The 26,417-nt window shown below is 41.4% G+C and overlaps 1 protein-coding gene across 1 annotated transcript in view; it reads right to left on the bottom strand.

Moving 5' to 3' along the window:
* The window catches only part of LOC126160360 (cyclic nucleotide-gated cation channel alpha-3), a 638,264-nt gene that overhangs the window by 79,476 nt on the left and 532,371 nt on the right, over positions 1-26,417 (bottom strand). The window contains exon 7 of the mRNA XM_049916902.1: positions 1,697-1,864. Within this exon, the coding sequence (XP_049772859.1) occupies positions 1,697-1,864 (168 nt within the window). The remainder of the gene's footprint in view (positions 1-1,696; positions 1,865-26,417) is intronic.

Here is a 26,417-nt window from a genome sequence, read left to right as displayed (position 1 = left end):
TCTGTGACCTTCCTGCAGCCAGCGAAACTGCTGTGATAACCGCCGAATACTGGGCCCGTCAAAAAATATAATCATCTTGCTGCATGATAATCTCTTTCTTTCTTTCTTTTTGTCTATATTATTGAATCTGTGTCATAAATACATATTAAGATGGTATCTGTTCTTTCGGACATATGCGAAAGAACAGATACCATCGGTGACCATGCAGCTCGTTAGAATGAACATACAATGAAATGAACACCCTTAACTGCTTACAGCCGATGACATACGTAAAGGGGGACAGATGAAAATGTGTGCCCTGACTGGGACTCGAACCCGGGATCTCCTGCTTACATGGAAGACGCTCTATCCATCTGAGCCACCGAGGACACAGAGGATAGCGCGACTGCAGGGATTTATGTCTGGCACGCCTCTCGCGAAACCCACATTCTCAACGTATTGTCCCGCACTACATTCGTGGTGCCCCCCGCCCATTATACTCATTACTCCCGGCACGTTGCCGATTCCCGTAAGAGTTCGGGCACTGTTTGTGCATTCGAGTCCTGGACTCGAAAAATAAATAAAATCGGCAGTGTCAGGATGGTTTAGTTGAGGGGTGATTCTGCGGTGTTTTTGGGGATGTTTTTCGTACCATGACTGGGATTCAGTCATTAAGGTTACCGTGTAATGGACCAGGATGCGTATTTTAACATTCTCAATGAGGAAATGGTGCACTTTCTTCTACGTTTGTACTATGGACATGAGGAGACTCACCATGATCACAGGTATACACATATACATCGCTGGTTTGATGAACACTCGGGACATCTACTACCCTCAACTGACTTGCTAAATCATCCGATGAAGTAGAGTACCTCTGTAGTGGAGTCAGCGTAAGCTGATCCCCTGATAGTTGCAGGTACCCGGGACTGCCACAACCAGAAACGTAACGCCATTATCTAAACGTTTCCATGACAACGCCTCACTGTTGTCAGAACTCTATTAGACAGGTACTGTTTCCATCTGCAGCCGTTAGCGTTTCGTAGTTGAAAGCTGCCAACAGTACTGCGACCTGTCTGGAGTCTTCTTAGACTATATCGACTGTTGGGGTACTTGGAATACACGATGTAACGTAGCACTTAGCATCCCCGCAAACTGGTAGCTCTATGCGATCTGATCAGCACTTAGTGGCTTCAGGTGAGGACGGCTTACCCGAAGATTGACTCTACTCCTCGTCGAACTGAGTCCATTACCAAGACTAGAGGTGGGGGCATAGAATATTAGCGTCTTGTCTTCGAGGGGTGCTAATTCTTAGTCCGTTGTGCTTGCTGTGTACATGCTGCTCTGAGATGAAGAGATTAACAGGTGACTGGGAACCGTGGCGGCCTACTCCAAACCACTCAAAATGATAACTATAAAGAATAAAGTATAGCTGCGATGATAGAGAGTGTGGCGTGAAGATGCGCGAATTGTGCTTTTGGGCCGGCGACCTGGTTACTGTGCGTTAGGACTTCGGCTAGCGGTTACGGGAGGGGACGACGGCCTAGCTGGTTCTCACTGTGGCGGCTTGCGGCGCCGTGCACGGGGCAGGGCGCCGTCGCGGGGGCGGTGCCGGAGGCGGCGGCGGCGGCGGCGGCGGCGGCTGCGGGGGCGGCGCAGACGCTCCGGCGGTGGCAGACGCAGCGGCAGCTGTGGGGGCAGCTGAGGCGGCACTCACCCTTCTCGAGGGGCGCCCGCTTGTACTTCTCCAGCCGCTTCACCGCGATGGCCTCGAGGCGCACCCTGGCCGCCGGGTACTCCTTGAGCACGTCCCACATGTCCTTCTTGCTCAGCACGAACAGGTCGCTGTAGCCCACCGACCGGACCGACGCCGTCCGGCGGTTGCCTGCCGCACAGCAAGAAAACAGTGACAGCGGTTCGCAGACGCCGGAACGTTCGCAAACGTGTTGCCCAGCAAAAGCAAATGTGACCCAGTCTATTCTGTATCTGAAGCGACACTGTATAATTTTGAGGCAACCTTGCCACAATACGACGACACCCACAACGTTTTAATCAAAACTTCGAAATAATGAGTATACGTAACTATTTTTACGGTCTTTCAGCATGCTGGGAATACTTGAGGGACAGAAAATTCTGTTAACCAGTACAACGAAAAACCAGTCCAAAGTTCACTTTTCTATATTCACTCGATGATTAGTTTCGGGCCGGGAGTCATTCTCAAATCATCGTAACATAGTCAAAAATGCTGTTTTACTAAATGCAGAAACATGTCAAAAATGTGTAAACGAACAGATAAAGTGCATACACATAACGAAAAGTGAAATTTGCAATTGTGGACCGGTTTTTAGTTGTACTAACTATTTTTTTGTTTGTTCGCACATATATATATATCTGCAGTTCTGGTGCACACTGAAATCCCTGCCGCCACATTACCGTAAGTCATGCCGCTAGAGGAACCAAAACATAATGGCGCAACCCATCCCCACATAAATGGGCTGACAATTACAACTTTATAACTACTCCTAGTACAATCGGTCGTCTTTCATTAAAGAGAGTTATTCTGGCTTTTGTATAAATTTCCCTCTTCCTCTTACATGGGAGTTTAATTACCTTAGTTATCCATGGCTTCCTTTCTTTAAATAGACTTTCCGGTTAACTTTTTACGATAGCAACTTTCAAATATTGACACAGATTTACTATGGAATAAATTAAATTTGACATTAGCATCTGTGTACGAGAGCTATTCGGAAAGTAAGGTCCGATCGTTCGCGAAATGGAAACCACAATGAAATTAAAAAATGTTTTGTTTGAAACAGTTCGCTACATCTTCTAGCTACTTCTCTACATAATCTCCGCTCCGACGTAGACATTTAACGTAATATTGTACCAGCTTTCCAGTACTCTCGTCATAGAAGGCAGCCGTCTGTGCTTTCCACTACTTCTCTTCACTGCTCTGCAGTTCACTGTCTATGCCAAGACGTTGTCTTCATAGACAGCAGTTGATATGAGCAGATATGAACGTCAGAGGAAGTCAAGTCCGGGCTATATGGTGTGTGAAACGCTGCAAGGCATCCTCTTTGGCCCTACAGTGTACTGCCGGGAATTGTCATGAAGAGGGAAATGCATGACAGGTATATTACGTGGGGTTTTATGAAATCAGGCGAATCGTCGCAATGGACAAGTAGTAGGGCAAAATGGGCACCAGTGCATTTTTTTAGTGTGGGATGCCTACATCAGCGGCACGTATGCACTCAGGGGTGAACCTGTTGTTCTCCTTTTATTGACAGATACTTAACCTTTTGTTCTGTAAAGTGGTTTTCCATGTCACCCCATTGCCTTCTGACTGACAGGCACTTATCCTATAGTCTCCCCACCCCCAACCCCCCTCACCCCCTCACTGCTACAGGTACACTTTCAGGCCTGAGTTATTGGAATAGGTCCCCCTCTCACTCTTATCAATTTCATTGACTACTTAATTAAATTGATCAATTAATTAACCTCTCACCCTCTGGTAAACCCCCTCCCCTCCCCCCCCCCAGGAAATGGTGGTAAGTTCAAATACCATCAGGACAATGCAACATAGCATAGCTACCTCTACTAACCAAAGAAAATGGCAGGAAAGAAAGGGCAGTTGGGCTGCCTCCACTAACTTAAGTCATCTGACCGCCACCTTTTTCTAGGGAATGGCGGGAATAGGACTCAACCTATGCTGGATATAAGTCTTTATTTTCAGTCTATATTTAAACAATTAGAGGCAGTATCACCATCAAGTGTAGTCACCATGGGGTCCAGCGTCCAACTGACCTAGTACACAGCACTGTCACCAGAGGGTACTCTTGTCCCTTCCGTGACATAATCGAAGATGGCGGTCTGGTGGCTGTACTGTGTACTAGGTCAGTTGGACTCAGGACCCCATGGCGACTACACTTGATGGTTGTACTGCCTCTAATTGTTTAAATAAAGACCGAAGATAAATACTTATGTCCTGCACAGGTCGAGTCCTCTTCCTGCCATTTCCTAGTACGAGGTAGTGGTCGGATGACTTAGGTTAGTGGAGGTAGCCCAACTGCCCTTTCTTTCCCACCATTTTCTTTGGTTAGTAGAGGTAGCTATGAGGTGTTGCATTGTCCTGGTGGAATTTGAACTTACCACCATTTTCTGGGGGTACAGGGGGTTTACCATGCTATGTAGGGAAGCCACACTAACAAAATGCACTGGCATCTGCTTTGCCCTACTACTTGGGCACCCATACTTGGCGAAAGACACTGTTTTGTAGGCATCTTTATGTGCTCACCCTGTGCTCAGAACTGAAAATAGCTACGTGACGCTATCGTCAGGCATACCACAGACACTGCCAAACACAACTGTGCAAAGCTTCATTGGATTTCCTCTGTCGTTTCCGTTTTGCGACCTATGGGATCTTACTTTGCGAATAGTCATCGCATTATATCTAATCTCACAACACCTCCTTTAGCTTACTCATAAAACAATATGTCCTGTTGTCATTAACAGCCGTCACATGTATGAATGAAGCTGCCTCAGGCTTTCATATACTCAGCCAGTTTCAGTGAGTGTAATTTGAACCCGACGTATTCTACAGTTGGGATTGGTCATGCAGTTTAGCGCCAAATGGTGTAGTCATCGATCTCTTTATCCAAATGAGCTACGTCTCTGAGAGGTTGTGGTGGCATGGGACTTGTGAATTGATTTATAGTGGATTAAAATACATAATGAACGGTCGGTATTAACTGGAATCGTGAACGGTATGCTTTCTGGATATTTGTCATCAGGCTGTTGAGGTGGTTGAGGTTCTAGTCTTGGCATGGCTGCTATTTTATTGTGAAATTCGTAAATGCTGCTAGCCTGTAAAACAGCAGGTGAAAGTGGCGAAGAGGAGAATTTTGTATGGAATCACTTCTAAAAATGTAAATCGTTGCGTGAAACGAAGTGAAGACTGGAAAAATCGACCATCACAGCAGCCTGGTGAATAAGATCCAGAAGGCGTGCTACGAACTTAAGGATTACAAATTCCTTTATATAAGTGATTGTTTAGAGAGTAGCATTATGTGTACGTCAAAATTGGTGACAAAATTTGTAGACACGGAGAAAATAGAAGATTTTTGATTGTGTCGCTACTAAAGTACACTGAAGGGTTAGATCGGTAGAGAGAGTAAATGATGCAGAATTACTGAATAGAAATGGGAAATAAAGGGCTTTATTAACTTCCTCTAGTTCTACATCTGCATACACACTTCGCAAACCACCATACGGTGCCTGGCGGAGGGTGCCTTGTACCATTACTAGTCGTTTCATTTCCTCTTCCACTCACAAACAGAGCGAGGGAAAAACTACTGCCTGCGTGACTCCGTAAGAACACAAATTTTTCTTATATTTTCTTCATGGTCTTTACGCGAAATGTTCGTACTGCGGTCAATTTCAAATTCCGGTGTAATAAAAGATTTTATCTGCGGAACGTAAAATAACCAGTTTCTCCGTTAGTTGGACCAGAGGAAGCACATTCCGACTGTGACTCAAACGCCGGTATTATACATGCATACATACATACAGCACCAGCTGTTTAACGGCGTGGCGCATTTCTATATCCAGCATAATGCTGTGTTAACTGATTACGGCCACGGAACCCTACACACTTACAAAGAATAATTAATGTGGTTACAGAGTGAAATGCGTACGGTAAAAATTGTAGATCGATACCAGTAAGCTCGTTCAAATGGATGAGGGTGTACTAGTTATGCTGTTAATGAGAAGACTCGTTGAGGGACCAGCATCGAGCGCTACACCAAGCCAGTTTTCAGATGAAAACTGTAACAACATAGACCGCCCGAAATTCCAAATAATAGCTTCGTAGCACGTACAGAGGAAAATAAAATCTAATTTAGTCAGCAGTATATTTGCTTAAATAGGTATTTTGTATACTTGTTTGATGAGTTAGGATGTGAACCACTGGCTTGAAAAACAACGCTTACAAGCAAATACGAAACATAACACCATTGAAAAATGAGTCTATTAAATATATTAGAAAAAATAAAATTTTTCATTTATGTATTAAAACATCCTGACATGACGTGACATAAGGAGAGTGAAAACAACCATCGTAAATATTTAAATTTTTTTTATTTATGCAAAAGTTTTTAATTGTCTAGATCCCAAACAATAAACAAGATTAAATTTGAAAAAAAAGTTTTGGTTATTCGTAAACCATTCTCAGATCAGTCACGGTAAAGAAATTGTATTAACGCGTACAGTGAGAGTAGATCGCATCGGCTTAATATCCTGGTACATTCTCATATAACAGATAACTTTAGTAAAAGGTGACTCGAAACCACGCTGCCCTCAAGTGTTGTTTTAGTGACCATGGTTTAGAATCACCCCTTTTCGTCCTGTTGTTATAGCCTGTATTTATTGAAGTTGTTTCTTGTACGAGAATATACCAAGATATACAGACGATGCGGTCCAGCCACATTGTACTTGTTGACACTGTCTTTAGAACGACTGATCGGAGAATGATTTGCGAACAACCGGAATAGTTAACAGCTTTTCTATTGTATGTCAGTATCTTTATACGTGCGGCCTGCCGTTCTTCCTCTGCTGTAATTTATGGTAATACTACCAGCCCAGTAAAATGGTGATATTCCCGGGACAAAATTACAATCAGTTTTTTTCTCAGCGGATACGATACGTTTTTTGCGAATTTCATGTTTGCTCGCTTTTAGCAAAAACCCTCAAAATTTTCGCACTACTTTCAGTATTTTGTTTATACTGTGCATCTAAAACTATGCATTCTTAGAACATGACCACGACGTAGACATAATTAAAGTAGATAGAATTTACTACAAAATTCACTAATCAGGTTTGAATTTATTTAGTATCGGTGCGCTAAATGCATCGACTTTTTTGCCCTTCTGCGAAAACGCCAAAAATACCTATTCACTCCTCCTACAGTTTGGAAATTATACATGTTATCAAACAGACCCCCTACGCCAAGTGAAAGTACATTAAATTACCTGCAAGAGACGTCTGTAAAATTCAGTTTTTCCATGAGGGAGCAGGGAGAAAAGACAAAATTATGAAAAGTATCTTCTGCGTTCTACAGCCAAGCGATCCCTCATGTCTGACGACCATTGATGCAGACAATTAAAAAATTTTGTATAAATTAAAAAAAACTGAAATTTTCACCAAACAGATTACCCTAAAGAAAACTTCACTGAAAAATTTACCAACAGACTTGTGAAATGTTGTCTGTACGTATATTTCTTTGTTTTTTACATTCTGGTAACATTGATATAATAAATTGGAAATTTATTAACTTAACTGGACTGCTGTCAGTATATTTATTTGGCATGTGCTGGAAGGTCAGTATACATAAGTAAAATTATAACCTGTCAGAAGAAAGCAGTAACATTTGCTCTCACATGCACGCTAGAGACAAGCGTATTGTACAATATATTATTTTGTCTCGGTAATGCTGACGTCGCTGAAGATATGCATAAGTCCCCTGCTATTTTGATAGTAAAATAAAAATATAAAAAGTACAATGTTGAGTAGCTTAAGTCAGTGTGTATGTCTTGCCGCATGCTATACTTCGTCCGCTGTGGTGTAACTGTTATCGCCTCTGGATGGCAACAAGTTGGTCACCGCGTCTTTGTCCGCCTTGTGCAGTTATTTACCATTGTAGTTTTGCTATTCCTGCAACATTCTGGGACTTAATTCTTTGTGCTTTCCCCAGTGCTCAGTCACCATGCATTCTGTGTGAAGTCTTAATTCGTACTGATGGTCCTGCTATCGTAACGTGATCTCGGATTCGACATTACATAGTGTGATGGGTTCTATACGGCTTTGTAAAAGCCCTCGTTTTCACGTGCAGGAACCAGAATACAAGGAGTATATTTCTTCTACGGTGCGAATTGTCAAGGTACCAATGGATATAAAAGTGTGACTGAGTCACATGCCCATCGAGCAATCAGCAGTATTTTCGGGAGATGATGACCAGGATTCGAAATAGCGAAAATAATTCGACCGTGTCCCTAAATACAACAGGTGGAATGACATGATGTTTCTCGCTTTTACTCGGATGGTACAGGCACGAGAAAACGTCGAGACCTGGGAAAACTTCAGGTGGAGATGAAGAAATCATTTGGCGACAATTACTTGCAAATTCTCACAGCCGAAGGCCTTTGCAAAGCGACAACGGGCTGCTTTAAAAGCCACTATTACGAAACAAATGAAACAGGTTTCCCGACTAGCTACGTCTAGCATTCCTGGTTCCCACATCCCAACAACGCATTGATGAACTCGCCATTACATTTTATGGCAACAAAATAAACTATGCCGCTGTTGTTATAGTGTTAGAAGAGTTGTGGTACTATAAGCCTAACTTAGAACAGCTGATTGCGCAATTCAGGGACGCTTACAGAGAGTATGTACTTATGCCGAACGGAATAAGGTGCGCTAATCCGTACTTTGATTTCCGTCAGGGTAGATACAGACCTCTGTGGTACACATATTAGAACCTCAATACTTTAGTCCCACACACACATACCCATATATAGAGAGACAGCATAAAAACTAGAAAATGGCCTCACGGTCAGTGAGGTCTCCTACTCTGGGTAGACCTAAGTATAGGCTTGTGAACAAGTTGGAAACTGAGAAAGAGAAGTGGCAGTGTACATGTAAATACGAATATTGTCTGCACTACCGTCGGGACATATTATTGAGGTTGTATTATGTGCTGGACATTTCAGGATGGCGTATCACCTCCGTCCCGCTCTGGGATTCACTAGAGATGAGTATGAAGATGGTACCCGTCGTATACAACCGTCCGAAGCCAGCCAACATAACAGTTCTACTGCTTCAGAGGAGCATGGGCGTTCGTCGGAGACTTCACAACTTGAACATGACGACGGATGGGATTTGCCGTTGTCGCGCTTGCCAGCGCACCTTCTCGGAGCTTCAGGGTCATCCGCTTCGCGTCACCCATCTGTGGGGCGACAATTACTTGCAAAGTCTCACAGCCGAAGGCCTTTGCAAAGCGACAACGGGCTGCTTTAAAAGCCACTATTACGAAACAAATGAAACAGGTTTCCCAACTTTGGGGTACATTTCAAGTTTTTATTGAAGATACGGCCGTCAAGAACTTTAATTCTTCTTTTGTACGTCTGTGTCTACATAGCTGTACTGTTCCACAGTTCCTGCTACAAGGTTTTAGGAGTTGTAGAGAGCGGTTAGTAAATAAAGTTTTGATTAGGAATCCACGCCTGTAAATGTAGCGTTGGGACGTAAAATAAATTTAAAGATCAGATCACTATCAAATCTCCCGCTCCATGGCACGCACAGTAACTGAGAAAAGGGCACCCTCGTCAGTCCCTATTGTATTGTGGTATCACATACCGTTTTTTTCCGAGTTTAGCAACGCCTGCCAGAAAATAGTTCGTTCGCAACTAGGAAGATTGACGATGGTGGTCCACACAATACAAAATCCCTGCTATTACTGGATCCGGAGGGGCACATTTTTCGTTTACAGGATACAGTCAGACAGTAATGAAAGGAAGAGCAGAGAAAGACCTTAATACACGTAATAGTTTCCAGAAAATAAATTTGTTTCATCAGAACGTTATGGTCTGAAGAGCAAGGTTGATGAGCTTCTTGTTTGCCTAGAAGACATGGAAAATTATGAACTGACAGATGTTTTACGCCTCTCTGAACACCATGTGAGCATAGTAATGGAGAAGTTAAAAATCATGGTATAGCAGCATAATTTTCGTGTAGAGTTAACGTGGAAGAAGGAGTTGCAACATATGAAAAACTGGACACTAAATCAAAAATACTGGAAAAAATAGTTTTATCTAGATCCAAACCAAGTAGCACTTGCTTGTAAGTTGCTACCGCAGAGCACGACTCTGGTAACTGTTGCAGCGTACGTATTTCTTCTAGGAACCTTTAAGATATTTACGAGAAATCTAGATGCGTCATTGAGCTACCTGCCAAACAAGAAGAAACAGTTATTACTCTCCAGAGATTTCAGTGTAGATTTCTGAAAAGATATATACAGGGAAAATGAAATGGAATAAATATTTGGGTGTTTCACACTAATTTCAGTTGTCAGTTTTCCAATTTCTGTGCAGCAAGGTAGTACGACACTGTTTGTTAAATTTTTTTTGGATAACGCTCAAGCTGAAGTAATTAATGTGTACCCAATTGTTATCAGACTATCTGGTCACGATGCAAAATTAATGGAAATAAGCAATATTTCACCTTACAGCCATGAGGGAGGTTCATACGGATCAGTGAGGGTTATTAATGAGAGCAAGATGCCATATTCTATGACTAAATTAAAAGAGATGTGTGGGATGAGGTACATACAGGAAGAGATGGTGATGTCTATTTCAATTTATTTTGCAACAGATTTGTATCAATATTTGAAAGTTGTTTCCCTAAAACGTTATCCAGAATAGTCATTAAAAAATGTATGCCATGTATAACCAAGAGAACTGAACTTTTATGTAAGAGGAAGAGGGAAATTTATATAAAGGCCAGAGCAAGTCATCATCTGATATTACTTGCACACTACACAAGATACTGTAATATATTATGGAAAATCATGAAAATATCAAAAAGTGTGTATATCCCAACAGATATACATAATACAGATAATAAGAGTAAAACTATTGTCAAATGGGAGACAAGGTGGCCATCCAGTGTATAAGACACCAAAAAACGAAACTAAATTGCCATGTTCTGAAGGATAATTTACAAGCTGTCAGTAGGTTGAACTCTGTCTTTCTAAATGTGACAGCAAAAATTCAGTTCAAGGAGCAAGAGAATATATTAAAAATGGCATTCCACAAAACTGTAAGTAAACAGAAGTAGCACCAACATCCTTAACTGAAATTAATGAATTTATAAAACATAGAAAAACAAAAGCTCATATGGTGTAGCTGGAATTCTAAACAGAATACTGAAACGTTTTTCTAATATAATAAGTTATGTCCCTTGTGATATACGTTGCAGCAATGTGAAAGGGAATGTTTTCACAAATTGTGGAACACCCTCATAAGAAAGGTGTCAAGAAAATTTAAATAATTATCGTCCAATCTCCTTAGTGACATCTTTTTCCAAAATATTCAAAAAAGTAATTAGGACTAATCTCACATATAAGGAGAAACAATATGTTTAGCATATCTCAGTTTAGATTCCAGATGGGTTGCTCGACTGAAAATGCTATCTTTACATTCGCTCATAGTACCGAAGTTGGATGTTTTGTTATCTTTCCAAGTATTTGATTGTGTAGTTAATATTACACACACAGAGAAACTCACGTTTTACGGGAGTGATAGCATTATAAGCAACTGACTTGAATCATACTTAACAAAGAGAATGCAAAATATTGTGCTGAATAATTGAAACAATGTTGGGAGGACAGAAAATTTTGATGAGGACGGAGAAATCTCAAACGGTGTCCCACATGGTTCAATTCTGTATCTATTCCTATTCCTTATACAGTACATGACCATTCACTGCACATTCAACGAAGAAAATTGTACTTTATGCAGACAGTACTAGTGTTACAACAAATCTCTTTAGAGAGAAGGGCCGGCTGAGGTGGCCATGCGGTTCTAGGTGCTACAGTCTGGAACCGCGAGACCGCTACGGTCACAGGTTCGAATCCTGCCTCGGGCATCGATGTGTGTGATGTCCTTAGGTTAGTTAGGTTTAAGTTGTGCTAAGTTCTAGGGGACTGATGACCTCAGAAGTTAAGTCCCATAGTGCTCAGAGCCATTTGAAACATTTTTAGAGAGAAGGCCACAGAAGAGATTGATAACGAATTTTTAAAAAAATTTTAGTTTTCATGAAAATGGAATCTCCAAGAATGATACCAACATCTGATGTAGCACGTTCACAGGAGTTAGTAAATAGGATATAAAGATTCATATTTTTGGGTCTACATGTTGATGAAGACTTGAACTGGAAAAGGCACATACTGAGCTCCTCGAACAATATTAAGTTCAACCACTTTTGCTCTTCATATAATTGCTAGTCTTGGTAGCAGACGAATCAACCTTGTGACATATTTTGCATGTTTATTCTCATTAATGGCTTATGGAAGAATTTTTGGGGGTAACTTAACACTTAGAAAGAAAGTACTGAGTGCGCAAAAGTGACTAGCAAGAATAATATGTGATGCTGAACCACAACCGACGTTTAAGTACCTTTTAAGGGAGTTAGAAATTTAAACTGCATCGTCACAGTACATACAATCGCTAATGAAGTTCATCGTAAATAATCTGTCACAATTTAAGAATAACAGTGATGTCTATGCCTAAAGCACTAAAGGAAAAAAAATCTATGTTACCCATGACTAAAGCAGCCAATGGCTGAGAAAGGCATTCAATATGGAGCAACAAAAGAGTTTTGATTATTTGCCTAATAGCATAAAATGTCTGACAGGTAGCAAATCAGGTTTCAAATCTAACCTTAAATGATTTCTCCTGGACAATTCCTTCTATTTCATTGACAAATTTATACTTAAAAACTTGTTTTTAACTGTAGCTGCATGGGTAAGTGCAAAAATGAATGTGTTAATATCCTGTAAACTGACTCATTCCCCATCATTTTGATAAAAAACTCGTTCCATTGATCTACGAAACATGTAACTAAATAACTAACTAACTAATCTCGCTTTCGACTATGAAGAGGTCGTCGTTCGTCACGCAGAAGAGAACCCGACGACAAGTTCCCTAACATTGAGCAAATTATGGGATCATGTAAAGCACGATGGTAAAAACTCATTATCTCAGCTGGGTGCGTACCATGAAGCGTACCAAGATTCGATAGTGATCCAATCTCCAAATCTGTTTTACGTCCAGCCGGATTTCTTAAAGACGTGGGTTCCTGATGAAAACTTTATCTCTAAGTTCCCTCTAAAACCCCTAAAAGCCTACAATAGGAATATTGAAACTCCCTGTATATTTATCCATTGGCAAGGGGACTGACTTTCTACCATCTGTACATTACTGGTGGCATCACCTTGGCCTTACAGTGCTCATCGGTAACACCATCAGTACTGTGCAGGATGTTTCCCAAGCTTTGATGGAGGGATATGCTGGTGGTAGCGTGAAAAGTGTTTCGTTATTTTTTAGCTTTCCGCTAGGCCAGGGAAGCCGGCGAAGCTAGGCGGTATAGTTCGGTGAGTGACGCTGGGGGAGCAGTTGCAATGTGCAGGTGGACGAGTATCAAAATAGTCTGACCACTCAACTATTTCTGATCGTTCTTGTATTTTCTGAGTTGGTTAGCTGGTAGTCGTGTGACCTCTGTTCTTTGCGTACTCTCTCTCTCTCTTCCTATCTCTCTCTCATTTTCTTTTTGGGTGGGTAGGTCGGCACATCATTTGCCTAAACAAGGTGGGAAACTGGGAAAACTTCCTAAAAATCACACCCTGGTTGACTAGTTTTCCAAACCATTGATCATCAGCTCGGCATGTAAATTGTGTCTGTGGGTCTGGCTCACATCCTTCTGTCGTACGCTAGCAGGCTGCGCCTCAAACTATACGAGTAGCTTGTTACTCTTTTCCAGTGGCGGGAAACGCAAATGCCAAATTAATATTCAGTAGAAGAATCGTACGGAAATGTAAAGCAACAACGGAGGCAATACCTTGATAAACCCTAGTTCGACCTATTCTGAAGTGATACTCGACAGTTTGGGATCCTCAACACGAAAAGTAGTACAACTAATTTGAAATTAGTTAGAGATATGTAGATTCCACAATGATATTCATTATAAGAAGCCTAAGGAAATGTAAGGCACCGACGGAGGTCATAGCCTACAAAATTTTAGTTCGACAGCTTCTTAATGTGTCTCATTAATACGCGAAATATGAAGGCCCTAATAAATGCAACACAAATTCTGCTAGTCGGGGCCCTTAACTCCTAGCATTAACAGACGAACTAAAGAAGATCCAAAGAAGCATATCACACTCCTCGGATCGTTTATGTCTGTAAGATAATTCTCAACTTTATTCCCAGACGCTGTCAGATAGGCGGTATGAGAGTTCTACAGTTAAAATTCTGAGACTCTCGTTCCAAGAAGAGTCAAGCATCATATTGTTCCTTTCCCTATTTAGAGTGTATAATATTTTGACGATAAAATCAGAGAAATCGGACCTCATATGGAAGTCCACAGTTTTCGCGAATGGAATAGGCTTTTTTTTTGAGGGGGTGGGGGTGGATTGTGATAGACTAAGCATCCTCCACCACACACCCTAATATGGCATTCAGAGAATACCTGTCAATGTATTTTTATTTGTTAGAACATACAATGTCCTAGATCGACTGCTTCGTAAGTGCGACTAGTCATGATCCTAAATACCTAGCATTAGTAGATGAAATAAAGATCATAGGAAAAGTAACACAGAGTGTATTTTAAAATCGATAAAAGTTGCAAACAGATGCGAAGAAGTCAATGCCTGAGGGGTCCACTTTATATTTTTCTTTATATGTCTCGATAGCAACTGGTAAAAAGCAAACCTATACCGTGGTTCACGGGACGAGTTATTAACTGTTTGCTTCCAGTCAGTCAACATAAGATCGCAGTTTATTTTAGAGTACAATGTACGGCCTGTTGTCAGTTACGTAAACACGACACATAATGATCCTTACGGTCGAGAGAGTGGAGATTTGAGAGGCTTAAGACGTAGAGCAGTTTGCAGCCGTAGCGGCGTTCTGAATGTCATGTCGGCAGCTGTTAGCGAGGCAGCAAGAATCGAACTCAGAATGGGCGCTGTCGACAATAGAATGCTAATAACGACTGATGAAATTTACCCCTTCCTCTTTTGTTGAAATTTGCATTTATATTAGGTGCTAGGCCTCCTTGTAGAACCCATTAAAAGCATGGCCAGCTATAAGTCCTCGTACAGGGGAACTTCGAGAGTAATTGCTTCGTCAATTTTAAAATATATCGGAATGGAAAATTGAGAAGCATGCTATCATAGTTTTTGTTATCAGTGTTAAAAATGTCTTATTAGCTTGTGAATGTGGTATTTGCAGTAGCGCACGCAGAGGGATTTATATAGTTTTCGAGATAAAGCTGCATTGTGTTTGGTTAGTCTGACGGCTGAAGCCAACACGACCGATTGAGACAAGATAGGGAAGTAAGTTGGAAACGTCCTTCTCATAGGCACCATCCCGTTATATGATGTAGCGACTTAGAAAACCATGGAACTCTAAATCTGTCTGCACTCTTTTGGTTGCGCTCATGTAGGCAGGTAGTGTTTATGGTCGAAGTGGGATCGAGGTATATACTAATTATTATGAAACTTGGTGCTAATCCTGGTACACACCAAATCTGCGGAAGTGCCCTTCTCTTATGGTTTCTTAAGATAACTGGAACTTTTGGATTACAGTTACTCAGGGCGTTTTTTATAGGTCCCTGAAGATGGAATCTTAAGATTCTGAAATCGATCGCAGCATGAACTGGATGTCAGAATAAATAACGCAGCTGATAAGAAACAATATTTGTTATTAACCATTTTATTTCTTTTTCATTCAGATGATAGTGGCACTTTTTGCAGGATAACTGAATAGTAAAGCTTGTTTCCTCCTCGCTACTTTGTACCGGCTAGGCAGTTTTATATCTAGCCTACCTCAGCTTAATGTTATTCAAATGTATGTGTGTAGGCAGTCCATTATCAATCTCGGTCTTCGATTACTTCTTTCTCTATGTAACGAAATCCATTTTCCAAGTCTTCACTATTCACTACCTCCATTTTCCTGTACGACATTTCCTTTAAAAATATTAGTATTCCAAAATTTACCTTTCAGTGACTGACCTGGATGGACAGTAAAGTTGACATTATTTTTGATTTTTCGTAGGGCAGTTCCAACAGGAAATCAAAGGAGTGTAACAAAACTATTGAATACAGTAAATGCTGTATTCAATACTTTTGTAAATACTGTATTGAATAGTTTTGTTGTACTCCTTTGACTTACTGCCGTAACTGGAATGCCGTCTGTGAACTGTAATACTGTTGCCAGGCTCTTTGCTTATTTTTAGTGGCTGTATATATTTACCCTAAGTATTTTCTTTTACAATAACCATTTCATAGTAGTCCAAAAACTTTGCACGTTTATTTTTAAATCTCAGGCCTTCTTACATTTGGTTATAAATGTTATGTTCCTTCTGACTCTTCCAACATATTTTTCTAACTTCATTTGAAGTCATCTCATACTGCATCTATCGTACTAGCTCTACTTTCCCATCAGCCTTGTTAATGATTAGGTGCTCGACTACTGAAGGCAAATCATCAACAATCAAAGTTATAAAATTAGACAGAGCTTACATGAAGGAAAAACTAACATATACGAGGGTTGGAACACAAATAGTGGTAACTATTTATTCACAACCGATACAAAAGAGTTACATGTTTGCACCTGGTACTGTCGTTCAAAGTAGTCACCAGCTCTGTGTAGAACCCGTTGCCAGCGATGTGGAAGGCGTAGTATACCGTTAACGGAGCCTGTTTTGTAGATGGGGCGAATGGAGTGGTCTACTGCCTGTCGAATCTCTGTAACAGTTCTGAATCAATTCAAAGTCACATGGACTTAAGTACGGGGAGTTTGATGGATGGTACAGTACTTCCCAGTCCCATCGACCGAACAGAGTTGCCACAGCTTGCGCTGAATGCCCCCGCGCATTGTCGTCCAAAATGATGGGTGGGTTGCGCAGAAAGTGTCGCCGCTTCTTTAGCAAAGCTGGCCACAGGTGACGCTCCAAAAACGAACAGTAATACTGTGCATTGGCGGTCTGCCGTGGAGGAACGCAATGCTTTAGGATAACACCATCACAATCGTACACGAGAACCACTTTAGACGGCTCCATTCGCACCATCAACAGAACAGGCTCTGCTAACGGTATACTACGCCTTCCACATCGGTGGCAACGGGTTCTACACAACGCTGGTGACTACTTTGAGGGACAGTAACAGGTGAAAGCATGTAATTCTTCTTTATCGGTTGTGAGTAAATAGTTGTCACTATCTAAGTTCCATCCCTCGTACATTAAAAGATACACATTCTCAGTATTCAGGTTTAATCATATACGTGGATTACTGCATCAAATGTTTCATTTCAGAATGTTTGACCGTGGTGGAACATTAACTGGACTTTAATTGCTGTATGTGTGTCGTGGGATCCAGTTTGTGGCGCTGGTCGTCTCTGGCCGGTGAAAAAGGAGAGCGATAGACAATGGCGTGGGCAGGTGGGCAGCCAGACTTCAGTCAGCGGAGGCTCAAAATACCGGCCCATCGCGTCTGTAAACTTGTCAGACAGGGGCTTCTCGCCTCGGAGTGACCTGCACACACAAGCCCATTGGGTGGTCCATTAACAACAGCTTGATTTACGTGTATAGATGCTGTGTATGTCAAGCGGGCTTGAAGTCACTTTCGGTGGTGGACTCAGGCAATGCCGTCAATAACCCAAGTTTCCAGCCACTCAATTCCTCTTTCACATATAATGACAGAAAGGCAAATGACAAACGACCGAAGTTGAACTTCTAACGAAGGATGAGTGGTCCAGGGATCATGCTGATGACTCGAGACACCAGCGGCTACGGGTGAAAATAAGGTCTCTCCTTACGTAAGGTCATGCAGCCCTTTTGAGTTATCCTGTCCATCCTCTTCTGTACCCTCTAAGAAGCAATGTTTGTCAGTTTCATGCTGTTTCATGCTGTTTCCGTCTGTGGTCGAGGTTATTATTCTCAGTTTTAAATTCGTACTTCCATTTTATGGGTGGGTACATCATGCCCACACAGATTGTAGGAATCCACTTGTGCATCTAGAGACCTACTCTAACCTACTCTAAGCGATCACCACCAACACCCTGACACCAGCTATTTTGTCGTACACGATACCGTCTTAAACTACATAATATTGCAGAGAATGTAAAGGAGCAAGCTGGACTATAATTGTTCACCAGACGATTCTAGGCGCCCCATGGTGTCTAGTGCCCCGGTACCAACTCAGACTAAAGGAGGATGTGCTGGGTGAGCGATGTGCAAGTATCTGGACTTGCCTTGGAGTCGAACAGCCGTAGGAACAGACGGGTTTCGGTGCAATGTTAATCCCACTGTCGTACCTCTAATTTATCGCTTCCTTATGGAAGACGGGCATTACAGTGCACAAACAGTAATGGCATGTTAAAAACATATGATATGTGACTGATGTTTCCGACCACCATTTTATGGAGCAGCAATGCATTCGTGAAATCTTTATTCTTTATAACACCCTCTACAGCCAGAAGGTATGGAACGGTGTAAAGTTTCCATATTACTAAAGCTCTGCGCGAGTAATAGTAGTACTAACCGCCCCTTATCCTCTCTGCACATTTTTCACCACATCCTCATCTATGGATACTAAAATTTTGTAAATCACTTTATTATTGACGAATGCCTAAATGGACTTCAATTGTTAATAATGAGGGTCTTAAATCGATGAATCGGAAAAGAGGAAACGATGACGTTGGAGATCTGCGGCGAGAGGATGTAGGGAATGATAACAGTAGGCGATTGATTAACGCAAGCGTACTGTTGTGAGTGACCAATTACAGCACAGAGAAATTCATAAATACATCTGGGCTAATCCGTCAAGGAACCTAAAACCAATTATAGAGTAAGTAGTACTGCGAAGACAGATGTAAGAGTAGAAGGAGGCGTAGCGTGTGGCTCCTAAGATTGTATAGTTACTGCAAAAATTTCTTTTCCGATTAAGGCCAAGACAGGAGAATGAGGAAGAGGATGTTGGAAGTACAACTATGGAGTATCCATAATACAGGATACATCTGATACAAGAAGAAAGTGTTTTAGTTAATATCAGCAAGGATTTAATTTAAGATTGGAGCAATACTGGACCACCAGTTAACTATACGGTTTGCTGAAAAAGTCAGTTACGGAGGCAGCGTAACAGGTTTTAGGAAGGGAAAGAATGGGTAACCACAGAGTTGTTGGTGGTGGACAGGGAATACCAACAACTTTATCAGACGTGATTAAGCTCTGGGAGGGAAGACGATTGGAATATACACAAGATATAAAAATAAGGATAAGAAATGAACAAGAAAGTGTAAGTAGAGGCATGGGAAAGAGCATATGGGGAAACAGAGCATTCGCTCGAATACGTGCTGCGGCTAAGTCCCGTACAAGGTCAGCCGCCTTGCGTAAGCTGTAGTAGTGCTGCCAACACAGCCATGCAAGAATACCCACCCACCTCCCCAGGAGTCGGAACTCCCTCAGCCATCGGTACATGAAGATCAATAAATAATTAATAAATAGATCTAAAATACAAGTTTTGTAAATAGAACTAGTTATAAACTTTTTTAAAAAAAAATCTCACGAGGTAGATAAGGATGATTAGTGTAAAGGTGAACCAATAAAATAATAATAAATAAATATAATATAGAGAATCCAAGAGTAACCCAGAGAGCATCCCAGAGTGCCCCAGAGACCTAAAACACTAAGAAGAATCCTTCTCGGATTTTGGCAAGATCAATGTGTAGTTGTACAATAATAAACATTGTCTATTGTAGTACGGAAAAACCACTTTGAAGAACGTCTGATAGAGAAAAGAAGAGACTTGATGTAGAAGTCTACAACAAAAGCAGTACACTAGGTGATGCAAAAACTTTGCTAGAGGAAGAAGTAAAAGAGATCATGAAAAAGGCAAGAAGTGGCAGGCAAGTGGATTGGGAGGATTTGTGATAGAATTGTGGTAATATGGACCCGTTAAAATGGAGAGACTTATATCTAAATTGTTCAGATTATGGGGTTAGGGGAAATACCAAGATAGTGGTGCATACCATACATATCTGCTATCCATAAAAAATGAAACAAGAAGCAAAAAATAAATTATAGAGCAATTAGTATTATGACATCTATCAGCAGACTCTTTAGGGCCATACTGAAAAACAGATTGGAGAACGAAATTAAGGGAGAAACTTGAGAGAAAGTGGCAGGTTTTATGGCTGGAGGTTTTTGTATTGATCACATTTTTAGCGTCAAGCAAATATGGGAGAAGACATACTCTAAGGGTCAGGAAGTACTCTAATATTTGTGGAGTTACATAAAGCTTATGATTCATACCAACTAACGCACTGTGGAAAGTGGTGGAGCATGTAGGTATGAAAGCACAGCAAATATTTCTGATTCGAAGAATATACCAGCAGTCATACACAGTAGTTGAAGTAGGCAGAAAGTTTAGTGAACCATTCCAAACATCCAACGAACTTAGACGGGCTGCAGTATGTCGACGAGTCTGTTAAAAATATACACCACCGGAAAAAAGTACAACTGGAAAGACATCGATTTTGTTCCGATGACGGCACATGTCACCTGGAGGATAGCAGACGTACTGATAATGGATTCAACGTCGTCCGCCAACAAATAACGTAGTGGCGCTGTTACCAACTGTGTCTACCCTTTAATAGGGAATGCTCAAACCCAGAAGGCCCAGTGTGGTGCAGCCGTGTGAAGCAAGAAATCAACCATGCCACAGAGATGCATTTGTGCTTTCTACAGTCAACGGAGCGAGACTGAAAGGGGTCAGATTGTAGCCTTCCGTGTGGCAGGATGGTCCTTTCAGAGACTTGACACACAAGTTGGATTTACGGAATCAGTTGTACAACGATGCTGGTAACAGTGGTCACTTGAACATTATCACATCCGTAGACGATGTTCTTGACGTCCATGCAGCACAGATGCCCTCTAGCATCGTCGTATGGTAAGGGCAGCGGTGGCAGAACGTACAGCTACTACGGTACACATAACAGGGCTTGTGAGCTCGGACGTGTCAACACGAACTGTCGCGAACCGGTTACTGGCAGTCGGACTACGGGCACACACAACTCTGGCCCGTCTCCCACTCACGCCACAGCATCGACGTGCACGGCTGCGCTGGTGGCGTCAGAGTATCGCCGTGGTCTACAGCGACGAAAGCAGATTTTGCCTGCACACAAGTCATGATCGGTTACCTTCTGAGCTCTGTCTCATAAAGTGCATTCGTCCAAGACACAGTGGTCCCACCTCAGGCCCTATTGGTCAGGGTACGACAAACTAAAACTCTCGTCCACCTTTGGTGTTCTCGGAGGGGGCACTAACCAGTGCTCGATACGTATAGATTGTTGTTACACCCTTTCTTTCTCAGTTCTTGCAGCGGGTTGTTGTTGTTGTGGTCTTCAGTCCTGAGACTGGTTTGATGCAGCTCTCCATGTTACTCTATCCTGTGCAAGTTTCTTCATCTCTCAGTACCTACTGCAACCTACATCCTTCTGAATATGCTTAGAGTATTCATCACTTGGTCTCCCCCTATTTACCATCCACTTTTCACTTCCATACATGGCTACTCTCCATACAAATACTTTCAGAAACGATTTCCAGACACTTAAATCTATACTCGTTGTTAAAAAATTTCTCTTCTTCAGAAACGCTTTCCTTGCCATTGTCAGTCTACATTTCATATCCTCTCTACTTCGTCCATCATCAGTTATTTTGCTCCCCAAATAGCAAAACTCCTTTTTTCATAATCTAATTCCCTCAGGATCATCCGACTTATTTCGACTACATTCCATTATCCTCGTTTTTCCTCTGTTGATGTTCATCGTATATCCTCCTTTCAAGACACTGTCCATTCCGTTCAACTGATCTTCCAAGTCCTTTGCTGTTTCTGACAGAATTACAGTGTCATCGGCGAACCTCAAAGTTTTTATTTCTTCTCCATGGATTTTAATACCGTCTCCTAATTTTTCTTTTGTTTCCTTTACTGCTTGCTCAATATACAGATTGAATAACATCGGGGAGATGCTACAACCCTGTCTCACTCCCTTCCCAACCACTGCCTCCCTTTCGTGCCCCTCGACTCTTATAACTGCCATCTGGTTTCTATACAAATTGTAAATAGTCTTTCGCTCCCTGTATTCTACCCCTTCCACCTTCAGAATTTGAAGGAGAGTGTTCCAGTCAACATTGTCAAAAGCTTTTTCTAAATCTACAGATTCTAGGAACGTAGATTCGCCTTTCTTTAATTTAAAGGTCAGTATTGCTTCACGTGTTCCAATATTTCTACGTAATCCAAACTGATCTTCTCCGAGGTCGGTTTCTACCAGTTTTTCCATTCGTCTGTAAAGAATTCGCGTTAGTATTTTGCAGATGTGACTTATTAAACTGATAGTTTACTGATAAGCGAGGATGGCCGAGAATTATACGGAGAACGGAAATAATGAGAATGGTGGGGAAGAGATGTCTTGGAGAGGAAGGCTGTAGTTATCGTCAATCATAGTTGCAGCGGGAATGTGATGTATTGCGCCAGTGGGATGGTGATCACCCACACACTGTCTGCGAATGTGATGTATTGCGCCAATGGGACAGTGCTTGCCCACACACTGTCTGTGAAACTCAACGTGCTCTGGAAGATGTGCAGCTACTACTTTGGGCAGCACGACCACCGAACTTGTCTCTAGTCCAGCACGTGTGGGAAGCGATGGGACGAGAAATGAATCGTGCGACGCGTCAAGCAACAACTCCTACAGAACTACATGAATAGGCAGGCGTGGAATACGTTTCCCAGGCCATTGTTCGCCATCTGTAAGATCGACTGGATGCCAAAGTCAGCGTCTGCATTGCTGCCTGTGGAGAGTATACTACGTACTAATAAGGGTGTTCCAGTGTGGGCCGATACCTGATACTTCAGAATCGTTTGTGTTATTGATATGTAAATGCAATCATTTCATGTACTCAGTATTCACTCTTTCATCAATAAATCTTGAGTGCACTGGGAACCTCTAAGAGGGTGTACTAATTTTTTTCCGATACTGTAAATGCAGTACAGTACACTGAAGCTGTGGTGTCAATCGTGCGGAGGTGAGGGAATTACCTTCCAGTATGGTACTAACTATCTGCTCGTTATTATTTGTCGATTTACAAGTATTGATAAGCAGGGGATGTCAAGTTTATCATAAAGAAGTTAATGGAATCATTTGAACGAGGTAGGCTTAGAATAAATCTATTGAGTAGTGGGAGGAGATGGAAGGGGTAAGACACAAGGAAGAGGATTCTGCAAACAGCAGTTGAAATTATAGTAACATATTGGGCAGAAGAATGGACCCTTGGGGAGCGTTAAAGAAGTAAATTACAGGCGACAGAGGTTTACGAAATAAGGAGGGTAGCCGGGATATCCAGAGCACAGAGGAGAAGAAATGAATCGATATGGAACAACAAATCGTGCAAAGAATTGAGAACAAGAGATATTCAATAGAATGGCCATGTACAGCGAATGGAGCAGGGACAATAGCCAAAACCATCCAGGAATGGCCGCCACGGGAAGGAGGAAGCGAGGGTGGCCGAGAATAATACGGAGAACGGAAATAATGAGAATGATTTGAGGAAGAGAGGTCTGCTAGAGGAAGACTGCAGTTATCGTCAATCATTCTGGCGAATGTGAATACAGTCCAACTGATGAAGAATGGAGAAGACCTTAAAAGTAAAAGTAAGTGTTTTCTTGATTCGGTACACCGGAGCTCTGACGTTAGGCTTACGCTTGGCCAGCTTTTTTTAACTTGAATAAGTATGATTTCGTGATTTCCATTCCACCGACTGAGAACTGAATCCGGTGATGACCACATACTTGCACAATGTAGCCTGGCATAACCTTTATAGGTTCCGTAAGTTACAGTTTTCTGTCCTAAATAATGAAACCGATTCTGATAATTTTTCTGTGCATTTCCGCAATATTGGTAAGCCAAATGAAAGTTAGCCGCTGACGTCACATTTTGCGCACTCAGATATTTTTAATATATGTAGTTTGTCAAATGTATCCTTTTTATTTAAATCATATTAACGTGCTTTACTCTTCGATTTAATGAACGCTGCAGTACGTACTTGTACTTATATTTACGGGAATTCTTGAGAGATCCGCTAATTTTATACTGTACATCATAGTGTCAATGTATCCCGAATGCATAACAGCAGTGGCTTAAAACATTAATAACTATTGCTCTCGATCATGTGCAATGTAAATAGACGAATATCGTATTGTTCCCACCATCCTTTAATTTTTAACCACACAACGAAAAATTACGGATAATATTCTCAGATACACCCGCGGATATTAGAAGGGGCGTCGGCGTTTTGTATTACTGCGGATATCCCCTAATATCTGCCTCTGTGCAGACTTCTCCATACAAATTTTTTGGTAAAATAAATCTGTTTTTTGATCTACATTTCACTTTGTAGATAATGGTTGTTTAAACATATAGTGACTAATCATTCTGCAAATACTTCTGCTTTTCTTATCAATATTGCTCTCGTACTTCCTTGCATACAGTTGACCAAGTGGGACGAATTGTAGAACTTTTAATGGTCGCAATAGCCGTGCTGGGTAAGTGACGACAGAGCAACTTGCCTGTGCAGCTTTTACTAAACGTACATAGCCGAGTGGCAATAGTCCAGTCTCTACACTCACCTTCAAGAATGTGTTCGCATTACATAAATGCTGCCCAGTGTAGAGCAACAGTGCATGGAGGATATTACATTCTGTGAAATTAGTACATCATATTGTTAATGGTCTGGAGTTCGTATGCAAATTGTGACGCCCTAGTTAACGTAAAGACTACTTCAATACTTAATTTTATTTGAAAATGGATAATTGTGACTGTATTCAACTAACCTCGAAGCCTGCTGATACAGACAAAGCGTTTGTTAAATAAAGACTCGAGCACACAATTCATTGGCCGGTCTGTTCATTTTCCCTTGTGCCTTATGTCTTCTAGAATCTCGTTCGATTCAAAAGCAATTCCCGCTAGGGTCCATTGTTTCTTACGTAAGACGTGCCGTTCTGTTCTGCGTCAAAATAGCCTACTACTTGCCGTAACTTCTACTTTCTATTTTATTACCCTACAGGAAAAATAATATGACTCGGTGAGTCATCCTTTCACATCTTTTCCGGCAACAGATACAATAATGGATGACTGATTGGTTCCTGAACCTAATTTATTCGCCTCCTACCCCTAAAACTATGGGTGAAGTACCTGAAGCCTTATTTGAAGAAGTGAGCCAACGACTGTCGCTTCAGTTTGAACATCTTTTAATCTCTCATCGTCAGAGAGACATCGTAGACATTAAAACAAAGAAACAGATGTTGACAGCGTGATCTCGCACTATGAAGGACACGAGCTACATCTATTGAGAAATACATGCACTTTGCGCATCTCGAAATAGAATAATAACAAAATAAAGCACAAGATGACAAAGTAGGCACTATTATTATTACTTCCGAGTGAGACCCCTCTAAAATAAATGACAGGAGGCTTTATGGCTGGCACTAGACATGTTTCTTCTCTACTATTATAACAGACTAGCTTTTCAAACAGTAATACAACAAATGAGAGACTTACGCACTCTTAATTTTTCGCACCTTAATTCTGACAAAAAAAGCCATTGTCAATAGCGCTATTTATTTAAACCAATTTCCGGTTCCAACCAGTAAGTTAATCCTCAGACGGCTTTTTACGAATACAATTACATTTAGCTTGCACTGCACATGCTTTTTGATTGTTTTTCATTGTACAGCGCATGCTACATGTGATTTCAAAAGTGAACAGCCATATCAGGAAAACTCCGTCGATTCGAAACTACTACTGGTACTACTTGTTTAGATGAAATGCGATTATTAACAGTGACTGTTTCCCATTTTTCCTGTGTTTTTACACAACCACAATCTACCACGTCTATTTTCGACATTATAGGATTAATTTTGTTCTGATATGTTAAAGCTATGGCTTCATATTTGCACTCATCGACAAGACAATATACATCAGTTTAGTACACGTTTTTTCAACCGTGGAGTACTGAAACCTCGTAAAATCTGCGATTGCAGTTGCTAGCAATCTAGTATTGTCAGTATATAGTGTACAACAGGACATTTTGTACTAATTTTATATGTGAAATACCATAGGAGACATTGTAATCTTATAATCGTAGTTAACTAGTGCATAAACTAGTCGCGAGTAATGAGGATAATGGGCAAGGGGCACTACATTAGTAGTGTGTGGATGAGTTGGGATTTTGGGTTTGAAGGGGGGGGGGGGCTGCTAGTGTAGCCCGTGCAGTTGGAGTAACCTCTGTGTCAGGATGGCGGAGTGGTCAAAGCATCTGCCTAGTAAGCAGGAGATCCCAGTTTGAATCCCGGTCCTGCACAAATTTTCAACTTTCCACATTGATTTTCACCAATGCCTGCTCGCAGCAAATGTCTGTTCTCATGAATTGAATATGGAATAGTAAAATTTACGATGGCTTAGTAACAATGTAACATTTTCCCTCCTTGGTGTTTTAGAGTTAATCCTGCACAGAGAAACGTAGATAATTTATGAATGACTATCCTTACTATAATC

The sequence above is a fragment of the Schistocerca cancellata genome, chromosome 2 (assembly GCF_023864275.1).
Source record: "Schistocerca cancellata isolate TAMUIC-IGC-003103 chromosome 2, iqSchCanc2.1, whole genome shotgun sequence".
Classification (NCBI taxonomy): Eukaryota; Metazoa; Arthropoda; class Insecta; order Orthoptera; family Acrididae; genus Schistocerca; species Schistocerca cancellata.
The sequence above is the reverse complement of the archived record's forward strand: the minus strand, read 5'-3'. Positions and strand labels throughout refer to the sequence as shown.